General features: G+C 51.2%; 3 protein-coding genes across 3 annotated transcripts; 1 reads left to right on the plus strand and 2 right to left on the minus strand.

Moving 5' to 3' along the window:
• The first annotated feature begins 683 nt into the window (after positions 1-683).
• On the plus strand, positions 684-2,786 carry FBXL15 (F-box and leucine rich repeat protein 15). The gene is made up of 4 exons (XM_025917957.2): positions 684-806; positions 978-1,131; positions 1,452-1,957; positions 2,469-2,786. The coding sequence occupies exons 1-4, from the start codon at positions 754-756 to the stop codon at positions 2,656-2,658; spliced, it is 903 nt and encodes a 300-aa protein (XP_025773742.1). The 5' UTR covers positions 684-753; the 3' UTR covers positions 2,659-2,786.
• Positions 2,787-2,906: 120 nt separating this feature from the next.
• On the minus strand, positions 2,907-10,816 carry CUEDC2 (CUE domain containing 2). The gene is made up of 9 exons (XM_025918019.2): positions 10,774-10,816; positions 4,810-4,896; positions 4,311-4,454; positions 4,156-4,217; positions 3,940-4,070; positions 3,672-3,854; positions 3,469-3,530; positions 3,327-3,387; positions 2,907-3,241 (listed from the first exon to the last, which is right to left on the minus strand). The coding sequence occupies exons 2-9, from the start codon at positions 4,881-4,883 to the stop codon at positions 3,095-3,097; spliced, it is 864 nt and encodes a 287-aa protein (XP_025773804.1). The 5' UTR covers positions 4,884-4,896; positions 10,774-10,816; the 3' UTR covers positions 2,907-3,094.
• Positions 10,817-20,293: 9,477 nt separating this feature from the next.
• CD2H10orf95 (chromosome D2 C10orf95 homolog) lies at positions 20,294-21,488 on the minus strand. The gene is made up of 2 exons (XM_086680746.1): positions 21,157-21,488; positions 20,294-21,001 (listed from the first exon to the last, which is right to left on the minus strand). Exon 2 carries the CDS (start codon positions 20,951-20,953, stop codon positions 20,294-20,296), a length of 660 nt encoding a protein of 219 aa, XP_086536872.1. The 5' UTR covers positions 20,954-21,001; positions 21,157-21,488.
• Between the last annotated feature and the right edge of the window lie 4,195 nt (positions 21,489-25,683).

The following is a 25,683-nucleotide window of genomic DNA, read 5'->3' on the forward strand; positions in this document are numbered from 1 at the left end:
TAATCCCCAGGTCAGCCCAGAAGCGGTACTCCTGGTGGGCTGGACTGAGCACTCATTGTTCTCAGGACTCTAGACCTCCTGGGGAAAAGAAAGGGACCCAGCTGGGAAGATAGTCCTTTTTAGCGCCCTCTACGCCTCTCCCCTAAAGATGCAAACCTTTTCCAAATCGTCTGGGAGTGGAAGGGGCTGGACAGCCCTGTACTTGACAACTAACCAGGAATGAGGGTTTGGGCAATTTTGCTTGATGAAGGAAGAAAAATTCTAGCTTCGCCCATTCAATTCATTCAACAAATTACTGGGCACCTACTACACACGAGACAGTAAAAGCCTGGATAGTTTCTCCCCATTTTTCAAAGTCGCTAAGCGCGACCAGAGGGCAGAGAATAGGCCCAGAACCTTGGAGTCATGGCTCCGCCCCTTCTGCGTTTGGCTTTGCCTGCTCCTCCCATCACCACTTCATTCAGCGGCGGCCACTGGCCCAAGAGGAAAAAAGAGCCAGTCTCTGCTGCACCATCGCGTTCTCCAGCTTCAGGTCTCAAGCCCTGTAGCCGAGAAGGCGAGGTCTGATGTTACCCCACCGGTCGGCTCGGCCCTCAGTTTTGATATCCATCCGGAACGCTTTCAGATAGGATCCTCAGTGAGACCACACTCGATTGAATCGGTCTGTCTCTACAGCCCGAAGAGGCGGGTTCGCTGAGGCCGCTCCAAGGCCAAAGCGAGAGGACCTTACTGCGCACGCGCAATAGGCCGCCGATGGAGCCACCGATGGAGCCGTCCGGAGGGGAGCAAGAGCCCGGAGCCGTCAGGTACCGAGCACCGGAGGGGCCGAGAGAGGGAAGAAGAACCTGGGGGAAGGGAGCTGGCTGGGCCGGGTTTGGGGGTCGCTCTTAGGAGACAGGGCGCAGAAGCATAACAGAGGCGGACTCGCAGGTAACAGCGGCCCGGGAACGCCACCGCCAACGCCCCTTTACCCGCAGGCTCCTGGACCTGCCTTGGGAAGACGTGCTGCTCCCACACGTCCTGAGCCGGGTGCCGCTGCGCCAGCTGCTCCGGCTGCAGCGCGTCAGCCGGGCCTTCCGGGCGCTAGTGCAGCTGCACCTGGCTGGCCTGCGCCGCTTCGACGCCGCTCAGGTGAGCCAGGGGCCAGAGCCCCGCCCCCGTCCGGGTACCGCCCCCTCCCCGCCTCCAACCCAGCCCCCAGCCCAGCTGTCTACCCTTCCCCACCCTCTGCGCGTCCAGGAACTCCCGGGAAGCGACCCACCCTTCGGGAAGTACCCTCAAAGGGCGAGTACCGGGTATCAACTCAGAGGGCACGTGGGGTCTCTCCTGGGAGTCAGGGGGCAAACTCCGAAGGCAGGTTGCTGCCGGGAAATAACTCTAATGGGGCGGAGAGGCAGCGCCCGCCCCGCCCTCGGGACCAGCTGAAAGTCGAGGTGCCTCCCTGCCCGCAGGTGGGTCCGCAGATCCCGCGGGCCGCATTGGCCTGGCTGCTGCGGGACGCTGAGGGGCTGCAGGAGCTGGCCCTAGCACCGTGTCACGAATGGCTGTCGGATGAGGATCTGGTGCCGGTGCTGACGCGGAATCCGCAGCTGCGGAGCGTGGCTCTAGCCGGCTGCGGACAACTGAGCCGCCGAGCGCTGGGGGCGCTGGCGGAGGGCTGCCCCCGCCTGCAGCGCCTTTCCCTTGCGCACTGTGACTGGGTAGACGGTCTGGCGCTGCGCGGCCTCGCCGACCGCTGTCCGGCCCTTGAGGAGCTGGACCTCACCGCCTGCCGTCAGCTCAAGGATGAGGCCATCGTATACCTGGTGCAGAGGCGCGGCGCAGGCCTTCGCAGCCTCTCGCTGGCAGTCAACGCCAATGTGGGGGATACCGCCGTCCAGGAGTTGGCTCGGAACTGCCCGGAACTCGAGCACCTAGATCTAACCGGCTGCCTCCGCGTCGGAAGCGACGGCGTCAGGTGCCTGGGCCTTGGGTTGGTGGGATGGGAAGAGGGCAATCACTTTTTAAGCCTCTGGTTTAGGGACGGGGTGCAGCTGTCAAAAGGCAGAACTGTGGTTTCTGGGTTTTTCTGCTACCACGACACTCCCATTCAGACCAGGAAAGATCTCTAGGATTGCCGAGGCCAGAGAACCCATAGTTTAAAAACTTTTTGGAACCAGTATTTACGCGTGAGCGGATGTCACAGACAGTCGACTCTCAGGCTTCTTTTCAACAAGGGGAAAACCTTGAAATCCTGGGCGGAGCTGAGGAGCAGGTTCCCCCTTTAAGAGATAGGAGGAAGTCCCGAGTTCACTGGAGACATTGGTGTATGACCCCATCCAGACCTCCTCATAACCCCCCCCCCCCCCATCCAGGTTTATGGAGGGAAAAAGTATGCTCTGAGTTTGAAGGAGGCAGGGGCTTCGCTGGCTCCCCCACCGTGGGCGAAACAGCTTCTGGCCCCTAGCCTCACCCGGCTCCTCCCCCAGGACCTTGGCCGAGTACTGCCCGGCGTTGCGCTCGCTGCGGGTGCGGCACTGCCACCATGTGGCCGAGCCCAGCCTGAGCCGCCTGCGGAAGCGCGGCGTGGACATCGACGTGGAGCCGCCGCTGCATCAGGCCCTGGTGCTCCTGCAGGACATGGCTGGTTTTGCACCCTTTGTCAACCTGCAGGTCTGACCTGCCTGCCGATGGGTCACAGCTGGACTGTGTGGCGGGGGCCTGACTATGAACTGTAGGGAAACTGGACTGTGGAGGCCTCTGCCCTGCCCCACCCTGGAGCTTCAAATAAAGAGCTTTTTACCCCCTCTTGCCTGGCGCTGCTGCCGTGTTGGAGATAAGGGATGTGAAGTTGGGAGAGAAGGTCAGACAGACACAGTACCCCAGCACCCCAGCTGAGGCAGAAATGACCAGAATGCACTCACATCTTCCTGGGGCCACCTTTACTGTGCCCGTGGGCAGCTCCAAGAGGAGGTCAACATGGTGGGGCAAGGAAGTAGAGAGCAGGGTAGAGAAGGGGGACAGGAGTTAGAGCGGGCCCTGTGTGGGGGTGTAGGGCTCCTGCATCCCTCTGGGATCTGAGCCGAGAAGGCTCCAGCAGAGTCTGGCGAATGCCTCAGTGGAAGCGGTACTTTCTGGCTGGCTTGAGGTTGATGTATGTGGCCTTCATCTCCTCGGCCTCGGGGTTCCGCACATCTTTGAATCGCTCCCCTTTGGTGCTTACTATCTGGTTGTCGATGTATCGGATCAGCTTCTTGGGGGCCTGGGAGGCAATTGGGCAGTGAGTAGCAGAAGCCAGGAGAGAGTCCCACCCACTTCACACCTCCAGCAGCCATAAACTCTCTTACCTCCCTGGGAGCCATGGGCCGGTGAATCTTCTGATCCTCTGCGCTATCCACCATCATGTACCTGCCAAAAACTGGCTGGGTGAAGCTCCTGCCACCCTGGGATGACCCTCTAAGGGCCTAGCCCAGCCCAGCCCAGACTCACTTCTGTAGGATGAAGGACTTCAGTTCATCCTTTTGGGGGCCTCTGAGGCGCCTGGGCAGGTCCTGCAGAGAAGGGAAGCTTCATCTAAACCCTAGGGCACCAGCAGAAGCAGGCAGGGATAGGCTAGGGGTGGGGGCTTAACACTAAGGTGGAATGTAGCTAAGGCTACTTGGGTCGAAGGGGGGGGGTCTAGCAGAGGATACCTGGTTTGGGCCATCCCAGGCTGGAGGCCCCTCTTCCTTCCCCTCTACCAGCATCTGCACAGCTTCTTCCAAGTCTCCCCGAGCTTTGGCCAGCACCCACTGGGCCTGCTCTACCGAGCACGTAGGGAACACCTCCAGGAGTACATCCACCCCTGGCAGCAGCTCCTCCTCGGCACTGGCTGCCTGTGGGCATAGATGTTGACCACAGGCAGTACTTCCTTCTTTCCTGGCCCCTGACTCCCTCACCAGTCCCCTCTCCTACCAGTACCTCTTCCTGGGTGTCTCCAGCAGCAGTAGAAGAAGCCCTAGTTTCTTCTTTGAGCTTTTCAGGTCGCTGCAGGGGCTCTGGGGAGATGGGCATCTGACCTTGGACCTCAGAGCTCTGTGGCTGCAGGTTCTCTTAAAGAAGCAGAGCATCAGGTTTGCCGGGGCTTTGGGGGGATGGGGGTTATGAATTTCCCAAGTGCCCAATCCCCAAGCTCACCTTTGTTCCTGGCACCGCTCAGCTGCCCTGAGAGCTTCTGCATCATGTCCCCTATTGTACCCCTGAAAAGATAGGAGGGTGGTAAAAGGACACCCCTGCCTACCTTCCACAATCAGCCAGCCCTCCACCCCTTCTTCACCCCAGCCAGATCCCACCTTGGAATGTGGGCAAAGCCAGGCACATAGGCCTCCATCATCTCAGTGAAGGCCTCCATATCGAAGTTCTCCTCTGATGGCCCTGAGGGGCCCAGGTCCTCCAGGACCCCAAGCACATACGAGAAGATGACCTCATCCAAGCCACTGCAGGAAGGGGACAGGACAAGTCCTAGGTAGGACACGGGATACCTCCAGCACCCCCACCTAGCCTGAGACTCGAGCCCTCGGCTTCCCTGGGTCTATGAGCCAGACTTCAAGTCTTGAAGCCAGAAAGTATCCCATCCTCCTACAGAGCTTTGGTTTTCTACCTGTCCAACAAGATGCCAGGGACAGGTTAAGATGTAAGGCCATACCAGCAAATCATAATCAGCCCTCCCCCACCTCAGGAATAGAGCTGAGTGCTTGCCATCCCAGTCTTTCCATTGGCTGGGGCCCGGAGCACTGCCCAGCAGCTCCAACCCAGACCCCAGCATGATCCTCCCAGGAAAGCTGCTTCTACCTGAGATCAGCCTCGGGGAGGTGCGTCTGGACAAAGGCAAGGAGGGCTGCACTGACAATCCTCTCCAGCTCCATGTTCTCTCCTCTTCTGAAGGGACAGAAGATGTAGGTTTGTCAGGCCCTCTTCTGCCTGCTCCTACCCACTAGGCCCAGGGGCGGCCAGCTCCTCCCTCCTGCCCTGCTGTGGAAACCATTTGTTACTCTTGTCCATAACTCCCAGCTCGCCAGCCCTCCCCCGCTCTCTCAAGCAGAGCCACACCCCCCTCCCTGCCCATCTCTCTACCTCCTTCAGCCTGAGACAAGACAGGGCACTGCCGTAGGAGAAGGCCTCCCAAGCGGTTTCCCTCACCCTTCCCCCGACCTCTCCCCATCTCGCCACCCCATTCCCCAGCAGCAGGCCCAGACCCTCAGGCAAGAAGCCAAGGTCTTGGGGTCACATGCCTCCTGGCTGAGGAATCCCATCATTGAGGGGGCCACTTGGCCCTCAAGTCTAACCACAAGGGGCCCATTGTCCAGCCCCCCAAAGAGCAGGCCCCAGGACCAAGCACAGCCTTCCCCCACCCAGAATGGCCCACCCACCCTCCGCACAAAGGGGCTTTTCTGGCTACAAGGCTCTGATAGAAGGGGAAGTCTTTGAGGAATTCTCTCTTCCTGCACAAAAGGCTATCTACAAAGGCCTCTCCATTTTCCTTCCCAAAGCCTGTAAAACCCTACAAGGTCTGGCCTTTGGCTGCCTCTCCAACCTCACCACTCACTCCACTCCTGCCCCACCAGCCTCCTTGCTGGTCCTCGAATTTGTCCAGTTTCTTCCTACCTGTCTCCTTCATATACCCACCCCCTCACCTCCTCTGGAGCTCTGGTCAAATGTTGCCCTCTGAGACAGACCTTCCCTGACTAACCTACCAAAAATAGGTATTCCTCATACTCCCTAATCCCTCACCCTGCTTTATTTTCTATATGGCATTTACTACAGCTTAATGTTGTTTTATGTTTGCCTATTGTCTGACCTCCCTGATATAATGCAATAAGCTCCAAGGTACAGGGGGACTTCGTCTTATTCACTGATGTAACCCTAGCACTTAGTAGATGCTCTATAAACACTGACTGAGTTCATTTCCACCTACGTGATTTTGACTCCCCAAAGTCCATATGTAGGGGTCAGGAACACATAGATGGTAATGAATGGCTCCAGAGCCACAGGTCCAACTGTCAGCTCATCATCCCATTCTGAAGTTTCAGAGATATCTCACATTCCATCTACCCCACACTCAACAATATTTTCACGATTAGTGTACATCCCCCTCCTACTTCATTGGCTGACCCAACCATTCACTCACTCAGCTGCCAAACCTGAGACTTGGAAATTACCCTTGCTTTCACCCTCTCTCAACTCTACCTGCTGTACTCGGCTGATCACCAATCCTGTCGATTCTATTCCCTTATTAGTGTCCTTTCTATCCATTCTCCCCAGTTCATCTGGCTTCTGCTACAACGTCTCTACAAAAATTTCTCAGTCTAAGGTCATGAGTTACTTTTTCAGTTTGGGTCTATTCAGGTTGAACCCTATAAGCTTGCCAGTATGCTTGTTTTTGGTCAACAGAAAGAAGGAAAGGAAAGGAAGGAAAGAAGGAAAGGCAATTTCTTATGGTTTCACCTAGTACTTGCCCTTTCAAGCAGTGTCAATGTTAAGTTTCTGAGGCATCACACTCTCCTGCTTCTCTTCTACCTCTCTGGCCATTTCGTCCCAGGCTCCCTTCTCTGTCCCCCTCTCTTCTACTGGCAGGAAAGCTCGGGCTCAAAGCTGCTCCTCGTCCCTCCTCACTCTGCACCCTCTCCTTCTGGAAGACCTTGTCTGGGCCACATGTTTATGAACCAACTCTATGTCACTCTATGTCACAATCCTCAAATGCCAATCCTTTAGTCTAGGTCCCCCCTCTGAGCTACATATTTGCATATCTACTTCTCTGACACTTCCGTGTTGAGTGACTTCACCTGTTCCAAACTGACATCCTCCCAAGTCCTTTGCTCCTCCAAGACTGTCATCAGTAAATGCATGTCCATGTACCTACCCAGCCACTCCTGCCACAAGTCTGGGAATTATCCTTGGTACCATCCTACCCCTTGCCTTCCCACATCCAGGCACCAAGGCCTGACTGCCATCTTAAGACATGTGCTTCCCTCCATCCCTCCTCCCTTTCTGCTCCACCTTTTGTCTTCACTGCCAGAGCTTCCTAACCCTTCCCCCACTACTGTCTTTTCCTCAAGAACCTATTCTTTTTTTTTTAAGTTTATTTATTCATTTTAAAGAGAGAGAGAGAGAGAGAGAGAGAGAGAGAGAGAGAGTGAGCATGTGCAAGGGGGGAAGAGGCAGAAAGAGAGGGAGAGAGAGAATTCCAAGCAGGCTCTGTGCTGTTAGCACAGCACCCAACACAGGGCTCTGTCTCATGAATCGTGAAATCATGACCTGAGCCAAAGTCAAGAGTCAAATGCTTAACCGACTAAGCCACCCAAGAGCCCCCCCACCAAGAACTTATTCTCTCTCTCTCTGTCTTTTTTTTTTTTTTTTTGAGAGAGAAAGTGTGTAAGTGAGTGAGGGATAGAGAGAGAGAGAGAGAGAGAGAGAGAGAGAGAGAATCCCATGAGGGGCAGAGAGAGGGAAAGAGAGAAGCGGGGCTCACCCAAAGCAGGGCTTGAATTCACAAACTGTGAGATCATGACCTGAGCTAAAGTCAGATGCTGAACTGAATGAGCCACCCAGGTGCCTCCAAGAACCTATTCTTTACAAAGATCACAATTGTGTGATCTGTTTAAAAAAAAAAAAATCAGGGGCGCCTGGGTGGCGCAGTCGGTTAAGCGTCCGACTTCAGCCAGGTCACGATCTCGTGGTCCGTGAGTTCGAGCCCCGCGTCAGGCTCTGGGCTGATGGCTCAGAGCCTGGAGCCTGTTTCCGATTCTGTGTCTCCCTCTCTCTCTGCCCCTCCCCCGTTCATGCTCTGTCTCTCTCTGTCTCAAAAATGGATAAACGTTGAAAAAAAAATTAAAAAAAAAATCATGTTTTTCCTGCTTAATATCTCTCAGTGACTTCCCAATTCCCTTCTATCTATCTATCTATCTATCTATCTATCTATCTATCTATCTATTTTGGGGAGAGAGAGACAGCACAAGAAGCAGGGGAGAGGCAGAGAGAGGAGAGAAAGAGGGTCTCAAGCAGGCTCCACCCCATCAGTGCAGAGCCCAATGCTAGGCTTGAAGTTTAACCAATGGATCCCTAACCAGCTGAGCCACCCAGGTGCTCCACCCCCCACCTCCCTTCTGATTAGCCCAGATTCTTTTTTGTGGCCTTTAGTTCAGGACCTTACCCCTGCCTACAGTCTTTCTAGCCTCATCATGCACTACACCCTCCCCAGATCACTCCCATCCACCTTGGCTTTCTTTCAGTTTGCCAACATTCAAGCTCTTTCACAGCAGGAGCCTTTCCACAAACTGTTTCCTCTGCCTGGGCAACCTTCCACCTCTACCCTTTCACTTGTCCAACACCTTCTCACCTATTGGGTCTCAGTTTAAAAATTCCGGCCTCAAGGGATGCTGCCCCTGACTCTGTAGAACTGCTTTGGTCCTTCCATCATACACCCTCACTGCAGACTACACTTTTCCTTATTTAGCAGGACTTTTCATAGGTATAATTAAATCATCCTCTGGGCAATATTTAATGTTTCTTCCAGTCATTTCATGAGGGCAGGGACTCCACTCCTGGCTTATTAATCAGTGTACATTGAGTATCCCATGAAGTAGGACACTCAAACAGTCACTCCCCGCTTTACAGACAAAGGAACTAAAGCTCAGTGAGTTTAATGATTGGCCCAACATCACTTGGCTGAACTGTGGTACTTAAGATTTAAATCCAGGTCACCTAGCTGAGTGTATATTCCAGGGAATGAGAGGATATCAAGACTTCCAAGTGGGTTGAGACAGAGCTTCGATCTGTGATCACAGTTCCCGGGTCCCCTGAGTAGTAACACAGTGTTGCAGTGACAGTACGGGGCTCACTTTGGATAGCAGAACTGACAAACTCTAGCCTACCAAGAGGAATGTCGACCCTTGCTCCAGACCCTACCATGGGCCCTGGGGAGGAGCAGAACTGCTCACACCAGGCGTACCAGATCCCATTATGCAGTTCCCCCAAGGGGTCAGCCCCCTACAGAGACCTATATCCACCCCGAGTTACATCAAATCCTGCCTGCTGTCAGTTGTTTGGCAATCTCTGCTGGGACAAAGGGCGCTGCAAGAAAGTCTAGTTTCTAGGGAAGAAGGGATCTGTCTGATGACTTCAGGTTTCTAATCAAGGTCTGAGGGCCAGGGAGTTGTTACTGGGAAACTCCTCACTGTGTCCCAAAGAAAGTCTTCCTCACCTAAGCTTTTGCTCTGGTTTATCTCCTAAGGCAACACCTCTCTTCTCCTCTTCCAGGGCTGCCCAAACTTTACCCAGCCTTCAAAGCTTGCCACTTCTTTCTTTCACCCTTCTCCATCCCCCTAGCCTTCCTTAGCATTGTTTTCCTGCCCAGGAGTTTCTCCTAGTATTTCTCCTCCACAGTCTCTGAGTTGGGAAAGCTGCAGCCTAAGCAGCCAGGCTTCTCCCAGGTAAGAACATGATTTCCATGGGACTTTTCAAATTCTGGATATAGTCCGCAGAACTCCATTATTTCCTGGGGTCTTTAAATCAGGGCTCACTGGTTTACTAGCATCCATGAAATGCGATCATCATCTTGTCATGAGCCCTGTTTAAGTACCTCTGATGATGGTAATAGTTAGCAATTCCTGAATGCTTACACTGTGCCAAGGATTGTTGTATGCACTTTACATGTGTTAACTTACCTAATCTTCACAATGACCCTAAAATATAGATACTAATAGTATTATACTATCCCATTTTACCCGCAAGGAAATGGAGACACTGAGAGGTTAAGTAACTTGTCCAAGGCCACACAGTAAGTTAATGGCACATTTACACCCAAGGACTCTGGCTCCGGAACCCTCACTGTTAACGCTACGCTATACCACCTCTCATGAAGTAAATGATGTGGCCCCAGCCCATGTTCTGATCCTCCTGTCCTGCCTAGCTTGCCCTCTTGCCTCCCTCAGAATCTTTGCTCACACCGTTCTCCCCACTCAGAATGCCTTTTCCTCTTACTCTCATTCTGCAGGACTCACTTCCTCTCCGTAGCCAACACTGACTGCCCCATCCTCACTGTCCCTGGCTGGCGTGAGAGTGGCCCTAGGACCAGGCATAAGCCTGGACTCTCCAGATGCTCCATACAGACCTTCTGGACCACTTCAAGTGAGACTGGGGGAAGGAGCACTATGCTGTTCCCTTGGGGTGGGGAGGTGCTCAAGGTGGAGGGAGAGCAGAAGGCCATGTGGGAGGAGTCCTGGGAACCAGTGTGGGCCCTCAGAGGGTCTAGCATGGAGGTCTTCCCTGCTTTCCCAGACACTATGAAGCCCAGCTCCTGAGGCCCTAGTCCCATAATGCAGGTTCCAGAAGACATCATTGTCCTCTGACCCCCAAGTCAAGTCTTAGAGGCGCCAAGGACACTGAGGGCTACAAGGGATTCGGGCATCCAAAGTCAGACGGGCGCACAAACGGGGATAGTGGGGTGCACAGGAAGTGGAACCGCGATGACGGCCCACCCCTGAAGCAGGAGCTCCCTAAACAAGCTAGCGGGATACCCCTAAGGGTACGGAATAGTGGGCCCGAGGGCACCGGAATGAGGTTGTAGCCTTGGGGACACAAGACTAGGGAGGCTTGAGTAAGCTGGGATGTGCCTTGATACAGGCCTTGGCGAGAATCAGAGATGGGGGGCTGACGGGCCCCAGGGAGTACCGTGGGGGGACACACAAGACGGGTACCCTGGGTCAGCGTTCTCCGCGACTCTCCTAGCCCTGGGCCGGGGGCCGGAGGGGAAATCACCTGCTCCGTCGGGCGCCGCCGGCGACTTGTCCCGCGCGGTACAGCTCTCATCCCCCAGCCCCACCAACGAGATCAAAGGCGGGGCCCAGAGCGGTTCCCTTCCAGAAGCGCCGCGGTAGCCATTTTTGAGAAGGGCAATTGCCCGTAACTGGGCGGGGCTTCTGCTCCCATTTTCATTTGTTTTAGGGTTTTGGACAGGCTCCCGCGGCGGCCATTTTTGTTGCGGGTTGGGAGAAATTAGGCGTGGAGGTCCCGCCAGTGGGTGGAGTCTCAGTGACTGACGGTATCCCCGCCCAGTTCCTTGTCAGCGCCAAACACCTAGAACCTTTAGACCCCACCCTGTTGTCTTCTCGTCCACTTTCCTTTCCCCAAATTCTGTCCCCTCAAATCCTATAGCTTTTTCTCTCCCCTTATCTCTACAGTTCTTCCACAGGCCTGGCTCCCGGACTGGATCTGGTGGCCCCTTTTACACCCAGACCTGGTGTTCTTCCCAAATCCCAGTGTCTCTCCCCCTTTAGGTCCAGTCTAGGTTCAAGCCCCGTCATGCAATCAACTCTTAGGTGATTACTTCCCCACCATATCTGTCCCCTTTGCGTTCCCTTAACAGCGATGTATTCCCCCCAAATTAGGGTGGGTTGCAGGGTCTGGGTCTTGGGACCATGAAGCCTGGTTTGGATGGGGGCAGCAGGGAGCAGGTGCTCTGGGTGAGGATGACCTGAGCTCAGATCCAGGACAGCCTAAAGGCCATGCCTACTTCCAGGGCCTTCATGACTATGTTGACAGGACTTTTCATTTAGGACAGGACAAATGAACTCCAGGACCCAGCAAGTCCTCGCCTTCTTCTTTCTGTTCCTGCTGCCTCAGCTTCCTGGTGCTATCCTGTGGGGAAGCCCGCAGCCATCCCTTCCCAGGAATCCCGCAATGGGTCATGAAGGAAACAGCTTCCTTCAAGGGTGAGCTAGTTCATCCCCAGTCAACAGAGATGAGCCCCTTCGGCTAGTTCCCTCATAAGTTGCGGGGTACTCAGAGACTGTCACTGCCCTCAGGAGCTCATAGTCCAAGGTAGACAGTCCTATCCACTCTTCTCCCCCAAGGGAGAAGGACTAAGAATCGAAGAGTCCAGTTCTGTCCCTCGCTGCAGGCTCCCACCTCCCCCCACCAGGATCCTCTGGCCTCAAAAAGCTAGACATTCACTGCTTGGGAAGACAGAGCAGGAAAGGGGAGGGAGGAAGGAGCCCATTTGGCGTCTGCGTCTCCCATAAAAACACTCCCGCTGCCAGCCTGGCGCTGCTAGGGTTAATGAGGGGTGGGGTGACAGCCGCTTTGAACTTGAGCTAGGCTAGCCCCTGGGAAGGGGTGAAGGTTAGCTTCATCAGCTTCAGGCCTCTGCCAGCTCTTTAAAGATTTGGCCATCCCTCCCTTCCCCCAGCCCCAACCTCCCCCGCCCCCCCCCCCCCCCCCGCCCCCAGCATTGCACAATGCAGATGACTCTTCTCTCCCTACCACCCCCATTACGGGAACTTTAACGTTTCCTTAGTAGAGCTGTGCCTAGTTCTAGCCCAAGATCCCTGCAGCCATCCCAGTGCCTTTCGTCTCCCTCCCCTCCGGCGTGTTTCTTGGATGGCAGTTGGATGTAGCCAGATCTCAGAAAGAACTTCCTGAGCTTTGGGAGAAGGATGATGGGAAAGACCTCTTAGGGGGAGCCCCTTGATTACTAGCTCCTATTCTGAAGGGTCCCGACTCTGTGCAGCAGGGGTTTGGTTCTGGGGTCAGAGGATAGAGGATGGGCTGAGGAGAGGGACCACTACAGACACAACACACACGAACTGTAAAATAGGGGCTCTGGGGAACATGTGTTCTGCTTGGCATTCCATAGCTGGCTGGACCTTAAGCCCCTCATTTTTTTGTCCCCTCAGGTCTTAGTCTCTCCATCCCCAAGATAGGAGCAGACTTCCATCTGCCCTTTGGGTGCTGCTGGAAGCCACATAAGGTGAAAGAAGGTGACATGATGACTCCTCTCTTCCCATTCCCTCAAGTGAATTTTGCAGCTGATGTTTGGAGACCTAGGTCCCCTCGGCTGAAGGGAAAAGTTAGAAGCCTGTGCTGAAGCTTCCCCTAGAACATCAATTCCCCATCATCCAACCTCAGAATGAGGGATTGGGCTTGAATTAGGCATGAAGGGCAGATTTCCTAGACATTCAGAGCAGAGATAAAAGCCCAGCTGGCTGGTCTCAAGGGGTGGAAGGGACAAAGTCAGAGACTGAGGTGAGGAAGGGGACACTTCAAAAGGATGGGGGGAAAAAGGGGGTCCCCGCTCTTGCTGGAGGTCAGAAAGGGCTCTCTGGGCAAGGCGCCCAGCCCTCCCACACCTTCCTCCTTTCTCAGAAGAGCCAGGATGGGGCGGGGGTGGGAGTTGGCTAGGGCGGGGAGGGGGCCCTATTTAAGGAGCATTCTCTAAGAGCATCACTGCAGATCCAGCCCCAGGAACAGTAGAGGAAGCTTCATTGGTAAGTGTGGGCCCTGACTCACAACACAAGCAGGGTGGGGGTAGGGTGGCTCCTGAGCTTGCATGCTTGACTTTCCCTCTCTAGGGATAGGTTACAGCTCTGCCTGGTGAGTGGGAATAGCACCTAGCCTTCTGTTTAACTCTCCAGAAATAAGAGTGTGTTTCAGGGAAAGGTTTCTTTTCCACTCCCCTATCTATGCCAGGTATCTCAGATCTTCATTTGTGGTGGGGAAATTTTCAGGGAGCTGGAGCTTCTGGGCTCCTATCTTCAGGATCCATGTTTTAGGGGTACCCTTTGGCTCAGGAAGCCCCTCAGTCTCCAGAGAGATGTCCTTCTCAGTATATATATTCTGGGTCTTCCCGCAGCCCTGACTCCTCCTGGAGTACATCTCCACATCTGGTCCCGCCAGGAGCACATCTGGCAAGAAATGACTCCATAGTACTCATGGAATCCCTGCCATGGCCCTCAACCTCTCCTCTCCTCATATCCTGTAACAATCCTTTTGGAATTCAGAAAACGCTTGCCCCTTTCCCTGGCTGTGAGCCCTATTTTCAGCTCTAAGCTCAGACCCTCTCTAGGATAGGACCCAGGTTCCTCATCTGGCCCACCCTGGGAATGGGGGAAATACACAGAAGAGAGCACAGGAGGGCAGAATCAAGGCTGAGAGAACGTTGGCCACCTGGCTCTGAGAACTGAATTCCATAGGCTGTAAGCTCAAGCAAATGGCCTAGGGACTCAGTTCTGGCGCTCGGCTGTGCTATTACATCAATATAGAGGTCATGGAAGTTGCTGGCTCAGGCTCATGGAGTCCCAACCAGGTGCTCCTCCAGGCACTGGCCAGATCTTTTAATAACATCAACTTGGCCTACCTTTCTGCTCAAAGATCTCAGTGCCTCTCCCAAACTCCTTACTTTGTCATTAAAGTCTTCCACAGTATGGCTTCCACTTAGCTTTCAAGCCCAAGATTCAATTGCTCCCTGGTCATAACCTGCTGTTACTTATGCGGAACCCTCCTCAGTTCATCCTGAAACACCTCCTTCCCATCATTACCTGTTAGGATCCTATAAATCCTTCGGACACAAGGTCTCTCTCAGAGAGACCTTCAAAAACATCCTTCAGGGGCGCCTGGGTGGCTCAGTCGGTTAAGCGGCCGACTTCGGCTCAGGTCATGATCTCGCGCTCCGTGAGTTCGAGCCCCGCGTCGGGCTCTGTGCTGACAGCTCGGAGCCTGGAGCCTGCTTCCGATTCTGTGTCTCCTTCTCTCTGACCCTCCCCCGTTCATGCTCTGTCTCAAAAATAAATAAACGTTAAAAACAAAAACAAAAACAAAAACATCCTTCAAAGTCTTCTCAAGATACCTCTTTCAAGAAGCCTCCCTCAACTTCCCAACAGTGCAGACGACCTCCTGCCAAGCCTCCACACACCTCTCCAGCGGGGCTCAATTCATGAGCCCATAGTGTCTAGTCCAGGGTTCGGCACATAGTAGCTGTTCAAAAAATTGTCCTCGCATTTTGTTGAGTGTGTCTAAGGTATGAAGAGGCAGTTTGGCCTAGAAGTTAAGGTACAGCCAGATTTCCCAGGTGCATTCTCCACGTGTGACCTCAGGTAAGTTGTTGACCTCCAAAGGCCTCAGTTTCCTCATCTCTAAATGGAAAAAAATAATTATATAGACATCAAAGTTTTGTGAGGATTAAATTAGATGAGTTGATAGTTTCCGTTTGGGGCTTTAGCAGAGTACTTGCACACAGTAAGTTCTCAGTTATGTGTGTGAATTTATTAGGATTATTCCTTTAGTAGAATGTGAGTTACTCTTTTGGGGGGTGGGTTAAGGCTTAAAATTGATCAGTCAGGGTTTACTGAGTGAAGGGTTCCAGACCATATACCAGGGTCAGGTAAGGCTGGGGCAAGATCAGGAGGAGGCTGTCAGGACCAGGTTTGGTAGACCAAGCCCTACTGAGATCTAGGAGTTCTGGATTCCCACCTACTGTATAACCTTGGGTGAGTCACTCCTCCTCTCTGGCTTTGGATTCCCAGCATAATGTAAATTGAGGGCATTGGACCAGGTGAACAGCAAGGTCCCTGGCAGCAGAGATGTTTTATGAATTATAAGCTTCTAAGGGTTAAGTTCAAAGAAAAGATCAAAGAAGGGGGCATCTAGGCTCCCTTCAGGGCTCTTTTACATCCATATGGCCTGGAGCAAACACTGGGATTTGGAAGTACGTGCATGGCAGCATGCTGGACTGAGCTGAGTGGTAGTACCTCCTTCAAAAAGCCTGTAATCATTGGCCCTCCTCCCTCACTGGGGCTGGAGGCTGGAGGTAAAAAGGTTTGCAGAATAATGCAAAGAACTCTTGCTTACCTTTCTTCCAGATTCAGAAACTAATAACCTTTTGCCATTTTGCTTCCTCTAATCTACAGTCCTTATTCAAATCTTGCAACTTGTCCCAATCACCTCCTTCATAACGACTTTCATTCTGTTCCAGGATCCAAAACAGGATCATGCCCTGAATTTAGTTTTCATGTCTCTTAGTCTCCTTTGACCTGAAACAGCTTCTTAGCCTTCCTTTGTCTTTTATGACATGGACATTTTTGAACAATAAAGGTCACTGTGGTTATCTGTTTACATTTATCTGATGTTTCCTCATGATTATGCATTACTGCTGAGTTGATGTTGTGTTTTCTCAGTTCAATATACCAGAAAGCACATGATGTCTTTGTTAAAGAAAAAATTTTCAAGACACTCATTAAAGATGGTGAGAATGCCTTTATTCAAGAGGGACCACTTGGGCAGTGGGCTTAAAGTGTTATCCTCGTTTTCCCTACGATTCTACTAAGTTACTACTTTTTTCTTTGTAATTAATAAATATCTTATTGGAACATACCTCTAAACTATATAACAGCCTGTTTCTCCTCAAACTTTTGCCCAATAATTTTAGTATCTATGAATGATTCTCACCGGAATCAATTACTGATTGGGCTGATTTCCTAAGCTCATTGTTCCTCCTGCTGTGAGCAAGCTTTCCTTTCACATTGGTTTATTTAGTTAATGTTAGTATGTACTTATAGATATTATTTTATTCAGTAGATAATAATCTGTTACTGTGATCGTTTTGATGTTTAAATTGTTCCTGATTTGGCTAGTGGAGGTCCCTTCAAGCTGGCTCCTTTGTTTGACATTTCTGAGGAGTCCTTTATTTTCTGGCACAAGTTGTTCCAGGCTCATCTTGTACCTTCCCTGCTACAGCCTTGGAAACAGCCATTTTCCCAATGTGCTTGGTTTCTTTCAGTGGAGAATGGAATTTAGAACCAAAGATCTGGGTGCTGGCTGTGCTTGTTGCCACCAGGGTGTCATTGCTCAATGATTCAATTTCTAATTCTAAGACTTTATATTCAACAATTTAATACTTGTATATGTGAACAAAGATGTATATTCAAGGACATTCCTTTTCTCATCACCCTCACTGCTTCCAAATGAGACCAAGCCACCATCTGAATTTGCCTGGATGACTTTAAAAGCCTCCTAACTTGTCCCCCTATTTACACAATGGCCCCTCTACAGTCTCTTTTCCACACAGCATCCAGAATAATTAAAAAAAAAAAAAAAATCTGATCACATTCTCCTCTGCTTATAACCCTCCACCCCTAAGAATAAAGTCCAAAATTCTCAACACGGCTTCCAGGTACCACGGGATCTGGCTTCATCTCTAATCTCATTAATCATTATTTTCTTGCTCACTTACAGGACAAGGACACTCCAGCCACAGGGCTGTTGTACCTGCTTTTCTCCCCCAGGGATTCAAATGGCTTGTAAAGGTCTTTATTAGGTCTCCACTTAAGAATCACCTCTTCAGAGAAGCCTTCCCTCGCTATCCTATTGAAAACGGCACCCCAGGGTTGCCTGGGTGGCTCACTCAGTTAAGCATCTCTTTTACTTATGTTTTTATTTATTTAACATTTGTTCATTTCCCAGAGACAGAGAGAGACAGAGCACAAGCAGGGGAGGGGCAGAGAGAGAGGGAGACACAGAATCCAAAGCAGGCTCCAGGCTCTAAGCTGTCAGCGCACAGCCTGATGCGGGACTCAAACCCACGAACCGTGAGATCATGACCTGAGCTGAAGTCAGACGCTTCACTGACTGAGCCACCCAGGCACCCCTAAGCATCTGACTCTTGATTTCAGGTCATGATCTCACAGTTTGTGAGGTTGAGCCCCACGTGGGGCTCTGAGCTGGGCACAGAGCCTGCTTGCGATTCTCTTTTTCAAAATAAACTTAAAAAAAAAAAAAGAAAAGAGCACCCCATCATTTATCACTATCTGATATTACATCATAGTTTCACCCATTTGCTTGTTGTCAGTCTCTGTTTCTCTGTGTTACACTTCTAAAATAAGCTCCATGAGGGCAGGGACTTGTTTGCTTCTCTCCTGTAACCCCAGTGCCTGGAATGAGGCCTGGCATGCTATGGATTCTCAACTGCCTCCTGAGTGAATGAAGATAACTTTCTTCATTCCCACTATATTCCCACAGATAACCCACTATACCCTTTGCCTGGTTTCTCCCTCACCCTTCTCTTTGCATGGCTACCTTCTTCACATTCTTTAGATCTCAACTTAAATGTCACCTCCTCGGAGAAACCTTCCTTGATTATCTTATTCTAGGCTCCACTATTCTGCTCACATTTCCTATTTCAGCCTCTTATTCCTGCTGTAGTACTTATAACAACTTCCCTTCATCTATTTGCCTGTTACCCCATCCTCATTTCTCCCCCTAAAATGTAAGCTTCGTACAGGCAGAAACTGCCATGGCTGTCTCATTCATCACTGTATCCCCAGGGTCTAGAACAGTTCCTGGCAAATCATAAGCCCTCAAGGGGTGCCTGGGCGGCTCAGTCGGATAAGCTTCTGACTTTGGCTCAGGTCACGATCTCACAGTTCGTGAGTGCAGGCCTCACATCAGGCCCTGGGGCCTGCTTCAGATTCTATGTCTCCCTCTCTCTCTGCCCCTCCCCTGCTCGCTCACTCTCTCTCTCTCTCAAAATAAACTTAAAAAAATAATAAGCACTCAAAACATTTGTTGGATGGACTTTTAACAGCTAAAACCTGGAAAGAATCCAAATGCTATGGAATATTGGGTGGCTGTTAAAGAATGAGGTAGCTCCAGGTACACTACCATGGAATGATGTCCAAAATATACTTACTGTAAAATGTAACAGGTAAAACGGTGAAATTCCTTTTATGCAATTAATATTATGTGCACAGAAAAAAAATTGGAAAAATAATAGGTTGGAACCTACTTATCATTTGGGGTTGAGGATATAAAAAAGACTTTTATCCTATTTGATATATTTCTATATAGCCAACTATTTTATTTTAAAAACAAACACTAACATTTGAGCACTTAATACATGCCAGACGCTGTGGTAAACATTTTGTGCATTTCATGGCATCTTCTCAATAACCTCATGAGATAGAAGTCCCCATCATCCCCATTTGTGATGAGGAAATTGGTTCAGGGACATTAAGCAATTTACCTAAGGCCACACAGCAGACTCATTACACTACACCACCTCCCTGTGTTTTTATAATAAAAAAAAAAAAAAAAAAGGAAAGGAAAATAAGATGAAATTAGGGATGATCCTAATTTCATGATCCAGGCTTTACACAAAAGATGCTAAGCAAATTTGCCTCTGAGCTCCCTAGAAGCCAGGGCAAAGAGAAAAATATGACCAGTTATGAGATCCTTGGTGCTTCCAAGATAAGAGTAAACCACTCATTAGGAGAAACACCCTTCCCAAGTAGTGAGGCTTGAGAGAACTTCTCCATGAAGTTCACAAATATAGCAGTAATCAATCAAGTGGTGCACAGCTTCAATAACATACCTGTATACCCAGGCTAGCTGTTTCCATCCAACAAGTGGAAGTTCAGTAAAAGCAATTTAACGAGGAGCCAAATTTGTACAGCATGGGCATCAGATGTGGGGTCTGGCCAGACCCATAGTTCACATAGGATGTGTGGCCTACCCCTCCCGCAAACTTCTGGAATACTGCAAATTCAGCCTGTTAAAGACTGTTAGCAAGAATTAGGAGACGAAAAGTGACATTCATCTTAAATTCCAATCCTAGTGAACTTTCCAGGTAGACTAGGTTGATATTATGCTTCTACAGATGAAGAAACTGAGGCTCAGAAAGACTAGTTACATGACTAGAAAGTGTCAGTGGCAGCCCTAAATCTACATCCTAGGCATTCCTTCCTCAGCTGCGCCTACCACCCATGCTTCAAGAAAAGAGCTTATGCTCTCGCAATACCTCCGTGGGTGGCAGGCCACCTGGCTGGCTGCAGGGCCTAGGAGTGTGTCGTCCCTCACACTGGAGAAGAGCTAATGAAGAAGGGAGGTAGGGCCGGCCCATGAGGGAGGCACACGGGCTCTTCCAGAGGCAGGGAAGTAGGGCTCACATACACAAATAGGAACACCCGCACTCACCCCAAACAGAAAAGTGATCTCGCAGCATACACTTGACTTCACTCATTTATTTACTTTTCACTACAATCTGCGGATGGGTGGGCCCTCAGCTTGGGAAGGAACTTGGGCAGTTCTGGGAGCTTTGGTAGAGGGAGGAGAGGAAAAAGGGAAAGTGGGTGCTTGGTGCAGGGCAGGCTTCTAAGATGGGGAGGAGGGAGAGACGAAACAAAGGGTCCAGGCCCTTCTTCCACCCCAAACCCAGGCTTCCCAAGCCCAAGCAGAAGGGAAGAGAAACAAGAAGAGATGTCCTTGATAATCTTCTCGCCCTCCCCCCGCCATCCAGCAATAAAATGAGAGAAATCAGGGAAATGCAGCAGGTGGGAGGCGTGCAGTTTTGGTTAAAAAAAAAAAAAAAAAAAAAAAAAAAGGCGAGTGACAGATGCACCCAGCGCCCGCGCACCGCGGAGGTCTCCCTCGTCGCGGGTGGGCAGCGGCGCGCAGGGGAGGAGAGCCGCACGCGTGCTCACCCGGCCGGCCACCGGACCCTTCAGCGTCCTCAGCTCTGGCCTTTTCTCTTCCTCCGACGGCTACGCTCCGCCGCTTCAGCGGCCGGGCTGCTGTCTTCGCTGCCGCTGCTGGCGGACGGCCGAAGCACGCGCCTCTGCACACGCTTCTCAGGCTCGGGGACGCGCGGCGCGGCCTGAAGCAGGAACTGGCCGCCGCGGTAGGTGACGCGCACGTCGGTGCGCGGGTACGTGCCGTACATCCGCCGCAGCTCCCGCCGCACCACGTCGGGTAGCTGGAGGCGCGGGCCCAGAGCACGCTCCGTGCGGCCCCATCGCAGCTCGAGCTGCAAGCTACTGCCTTCCGGCCACGGCGCGTTTCGCTGGGCGGTCGCCATCCCCTCCGCCGCGCACCCCTGTAGGAATGGCCCCAGGTAGCCGGGCGTGGGGTAAGGCGGGCGCAGGGCCGCAGCGTAGGTCTGCGGGAAGGCCCACGAGGGCGGCGCGGCCGCCAGGGGCGCGCCTTGGCTGTGGAAGCAGTGGTATTCCCGCGGAGCCGGCCACTCGCCCGCGTTCAGGCTCGGAAGCCGGCAGCAGCAGCTGTGGGCGTGGATGAGGGGCAGCAGCAAAGGGCGGGACGGGTAGGAGTAAGTGAGGGGCTGCAGCGGAGGCCAGACGCCCGCTCCGGGCTCCAGGCAGCTGTACGAGTACATGGTCTGAAGCTCAGGCAGCGGGCATTTATACTGGCTCCTGGTCCACACCTGCGGTGGGAAGTGTGCGTGGATACCCTTTGTTCTAGCTCCACCACCCGTCCCTGGGGCCTGTTAACCCAGGGCTCTAGTTCACAGCAGGAGCCCGTGCACCGCGCATCATGGCTTGGGGGAACTCTTCCTAAGGCGTTCAGCTTCCATCTCACCTGTTGTCCCAGGGCTGGGCCTGAACCCTAGGCACCCAGTAGGCAGTAAGGACCTAAGGCCTTTTCAAACCTTCAGCCGTGAAGTGTTCTTCCAGGTGGTGTCCCACTCAACTTGTCTCCTTCAGCCCGGGGGGAGCTGGTTCCCAGCATTTGGGGAACGAGAGAGGTCCAGAGCAGGCGCCTCTCCATGCCCTGCCTCAGCCACACCTTCTGGTTTCCAGGCAAAGGGAAACACATTTTGTTGGCCAAAAGCCAGCCAGCCAGCCTGTGCCTACACTGGGTGAGCCTGCTGTTCATACTGGCCTGTCCTAGAGGCCTGTGCTTAGGGATGCCCTCACCACTACATCCCTGAGGATATCTTGCAATCATTTTAGCCCTCTGTTCCCCACATCCCGTCCTCCCAGCTCCTCTAAATGGGTTGAGTTATCCTAACTTGAGTGAAGTTCGTACATCAGGCACTGAATCAAGTTGATTATGAGCATCTATAAGATTACATCAACCCTAGGGAGGAGGTACTAATATTTTCCCCATTTAAATAGGAAGCTGCTTGCCTCGGATTTGGGACACAGGAAACATATTCTATGACTAGGAAACACTCCCAGTGATGTAGGCTTATTGGGGTTAAATATATTGCCCAAACTCACACAACTAGTTATGGTAAGGGCAAAATTCAACCCCATGTCTGTCTCAAGATGTAGCTTTATTGCTAATCCATGCTGGGGCTTCTTTCACACTATCTCATAATCCTCGCCTCTAGAATGTTGCATAAGAATTATTTAATTTTTTAAGTTTATTTTGAGGTGGGGAGGGGCAGGGAGAGGGGGAGAGAATCCCAACCAGGCTCTGTGCTGTCAGCACAGAGTCCGACGCAGGGCTCAATCTCATCAGCTAGACCATGAGTGAGACCTGAGCTGATACCAAGAGTCAGACCCTTAACTGACTGAACAACCCACGCGCCCCCCCCCCCCCAAGAACTAATTCTTTTTTTTTTTTTTTTTTAATTTTTTTTTTTCAACGTTTATTTATTTATTTGGGACAGAGAGACAGAGCATGAACGGGGGAGGGGCAGAGAGAGAGGGAGACACAGAATCGGAAACAGGCTCCAGGCTCTGAGCCATCAGCCCAGAGCCTGACGCGGGGCTCGAACTCACGGACCGCGAGATCGTGACCTGACTGAAGTCGGACGCTTAACCGACTGCGCCACCCAGGCGCCCCAGAACTAATTCTTAATAGCCATGTGAAGAGCATGGTGATGCCATTTTCATTTAATAGATAAGGAACTAGAGGCTCAGAGAAGGTGAGAACCTTTCCAAGGTTCACACCATCTAAATAGAGTGGGATTTGAACCCAGTCCAACTAAGGCCAAAGCCCAGAAGCTGCTTGGGTGAAACCAGACTGTTTCATCCAGGCAGCGTGAAACCCTGTCTAAGCTCCAGGCTCCTCTGGCTGCAAGCCACAGCCCTCCACCTCTCTCTTCTCCAGTGAGGTGGGTGGTAGTTGCTGGATGGTTAAAAACTGATACCCTCTCCCAGATGGTGGGCTGTGAGGCCATCATACTTTCCTTCTTCCTCTTCTGTTGACTCAAGCAGCATCAGCAGTAACCCCTACAGGTTCTCCTCTAAGTTCTCAGCATCCCTCAAAGATCAGCTGCCCTCTGGGAAATTCTACACTCACCTTGGTGATGTCACACTTTTATATTCCTGAGTGAGCTGCTTTCTCAAGTCTTAACTTGGGCCATTGGCCTAGTGAGGACAGCTATTGGGACCGGGCTGGACTATCTACCTAACACTTCCTATCCCAGAGCTCCAAGAAGGGAGCCTTACCTTCCGTACACTCTAAGAACTGGTCTCAGAACACAGTGGCCTTTGCTGGGAGAGGCCTCCCACCACTATGTCCACAGCCTAATCCCTGCAAACCTGTGGATATGTTATGTTACATGGCAAGGGGGAATTACGGTTGCAGATGGTATTAAGTTAATTAGCTGTCCTTAAAATGAGATTATCCTGGATTATCCAGGTGGATCTAATATAATCACAGGGGTCCTTAAATGTGGAAGAGGGAGGCAGAAGAGTCAGAGTGACGAGGGTGAACCAGCTGTTGCTAGCTTTGAAGATAGAAGAGGGTCGTGAGCTTTTGACCTTTGGAAACTCGAAAAGGCAAGGAAATGGATTCTTCCCTAGAGCCTCCAGAAAGGAACACAGTTCTGCCAACACCTTGATTTTAGTTAATGAGGCAGACTTCTAACCTCCAGAACTGTAAGATAACAAATTTGTATTGTTTTAAACCAGTAAGTTTTTAGTAATTTGTTACAGTGTCAATAGGAAATTAATATCCCTCCCCATTCCTATTTACAGCTTTGCCCTCTCCAAATCTCAGTGCTTGAGGAATGTCCAACACTACCTATAGACTGACCTCACCCCAGCCTGGAGCTCAATGATGGGACCTATGGGACTAGCTCCTTTCTCCACCTGCTCCCACATGGGGATTTGGTCACACCTGGGTGGGAGGTGGGGAAAGTGTGAGACCAAGCCCAAGTTGGAGTTTGGGAGGGTGAGAAGCCTGTGGTTTAACAATTCGTCCCTACACGCTTGCTGAAGACCTCTGCTGGTCTGGAGGTGGTTCAGGCAAAATGTGAAAAATAAGGACCAAACGGAGTTTCTCAACATTCATTCACCCTGACTCCAGTAACAGCTCCTAGGTTTTTGGGGTTCGGTGCCATAATCTATGCAGTAAAGTGGCTCTGGGGGGAGTTGGCTCTATTCTGTCCTTAAAGTTAGGAATGATTTATGGCAAGATCAATTGCACCTGCCATCCCTCTGGCCCTAGGGATTGGTTTAGAGTAGCCAAGTGACTCAGTTTGGGTCAGTGGGAGCCAGGCCCAGGACTTTGTTGTCTTGGGGTGGAGGGAAGTGCTCTCTTTCCCCTGGATGGAAATCTGAAAGTATGCAGTCTGGGTGGAGAGGTAAAGGCTGAGCATGGCGCCACAGAAGTGGAACCAAGGGACAGAGAAATTCAGTCCTGATGTCATCATTTGAACCCTGGACTTTAAAGTTACATGAACCGGGGCACCTGGGTGGCTCAGTTGGTTAAGCGTCCGACTTCAGCTCAGGTCATGATCTCACAGTTTATGAGTTTGAGCCCCACGTCGAGCTCTGTGCTGACAGCTCAGAGCCTGGAGCCTGCTTCAGATTCTGTGTCTCCCTCTCTCTCTGCCCCTCCCCTGCTCACTCTCTGCCTCTGTCTCTCAATAATAAATAAACATTAAAAAAATTTTTTAAAAAATCAAGTTACATGAACCAATAAATTCTTTATTTCCCATTTAGTTTTATTGAGATATAATTTACATACCCCACTGTATAGGTTTAAGGTGTACAGCGTAAAGGTTAAACTTATATATATTGTGAAATGGTTACCACATGAAGTTTAGTTAATATCCATCAATTTTATAGAGAAGAAAACATCTTTTTCCATGTGATGAGAACTCTTAGGATCTACTCTCTTAACAATTTTCAAATATATACCATACGGCGTAACAGCAGTGTTCATTATAATCATGTTGTGCACTACACCCCTAGTATTTAACTGGATTTTGTACCTTGGACTACCTTCATCCAATGCCTCCTCCTTATGCCCCCCCTCCCCAATAAATTCCTTTCTTGCTTAATCTGGTTTGAGTGGAGTCTTATTTTTTCTTTCCCCACATAGCCAGTTGTGTTTCCTTTATATAAATTTAATTACAGAAGACATAATGAAATAGGCTTTTATTTTTAATTACAAAGCACCGTCACCTAAGTCCTTACAAAAGTAAAAGTTTGGGTTCTCACACTGTGGAGTGGAGTCTTCTGATGCTTGCATCAGCAATACACCCTGAGTGTTTTCCCCAGCATTTTATGAAAAATTTGAAAATACAGCGCCCTGAGAGGTTTTTGATCAGTGAAACGCATGCTCAGAGGCTGTCTTGTGGGCAAAGTAGAGGATGGTTTGGTGAGAGAGGCTGGAAGCCAGTTGCGGAGGAGGTTCTCACACTAGCCCAGGAAAACTGACACCCAAAACAGGAGAACGGGTTGGAAAAGAGAGGGGAGGAGATTCACCTAGAGTTGATCCCATATAGTTGCCTGGGTGGAAAGGGTAGAATAGGGGTGGATGCACATGTTTTTGGCTTGGTTGTCTGGGAGAATAATCAAGGCAAGCCAGGAGATAAAAACAAGAACAAAACAACAACCCCCAAAAAAACCTAGTGGGTGATTGGAAGTTAAGGCGATGATGCAGTCAGGTGGTTCATTTGGGGAGCTGTCCTGTCAGCAGTTTTGTATTCGGGCTGGAGATGGGAGGTGGGGTAGTCATGGAGGGAAAAATAGTAGTTGAAGGACCGGAACAGCTGCTTCCTGGCCCACACCTCACTTTGTCGTCATGGCTGCCAATTTGTTGGGTTCCACTTTTGCTGCCTTTTGAAGGCAGCAATCTTGTTTTTGAAGTCCCTTTTACCCTGGCCTGGCAAGTCAGAGAGAATAAATGAAAAGAGTTTTG

Source organism: Puma concolor, chromosome D2 (assembly GCF_028749965.1).
Source record: "Puma concolor isolate L17-30 chromosome D2, mPumCon1.1.hap2, whole genome shotgun sequence".
Taxonomy (NCBI): Eukaryota; Metazoa; Chordata; class Mammalia; order Carnivora; family Felidae; genus Puma; species Puma concolor.

Bases quoted from the DNA above. Each gene is read 5' to 3' on its own strand.
- CUEDC2 (XM_025918019.2), bottom strand. From the start codon at position 4,883: ATGGAGCTGGAGAGGATTGTCAGTGCAGCCCTCCTTGCCTTTGTCCAG. The intron at 4,071-4,155 runs GTGAGCTTGGGG...TGCTTCTTTAAG, and splicing joins GAGCGGTGCCAGGAACAAAG to AGAACCTGCAGCCACAGAGC. The intron at 3,531-3,671 runs GTATCCTCTGCT...CCTTCTCTGCAG, and splicing joins CCTGGGATGGCCCAAACCAG to GACCTGCCCAGGCGCCTCAG.
- FBXL15 (XM_025917957.2), top strand. From the start codon at position 754: ATGGAGCCACCGATGGAGCCGTCCGGAGGGGAGCAAGAGCCCGGAGCC. The intron at 1,132-1,451 runs GTGAGCCAGGGG...CCCTGCCCGCAG, and splicing joins GCCGCTTCGACGCCGCTCAG to GTGGGTCCGCAGATCCCGCG. The intron at 1,958-2,468 runs GTGCCTGGGCCT...CTCCTCCCCCAG, and splicing joins GTCGGAAGCGACGGCGTCAG to GACCTTGGCCGAGTACTGCC.
- CD2H10orf95 (XM_086680746.1), bottom strand. From the start codon at position 20,953: ATGTACTCGTACAGCTGCCTGGAGCCCGGAGCGGGCGTCTGGCCTCCG.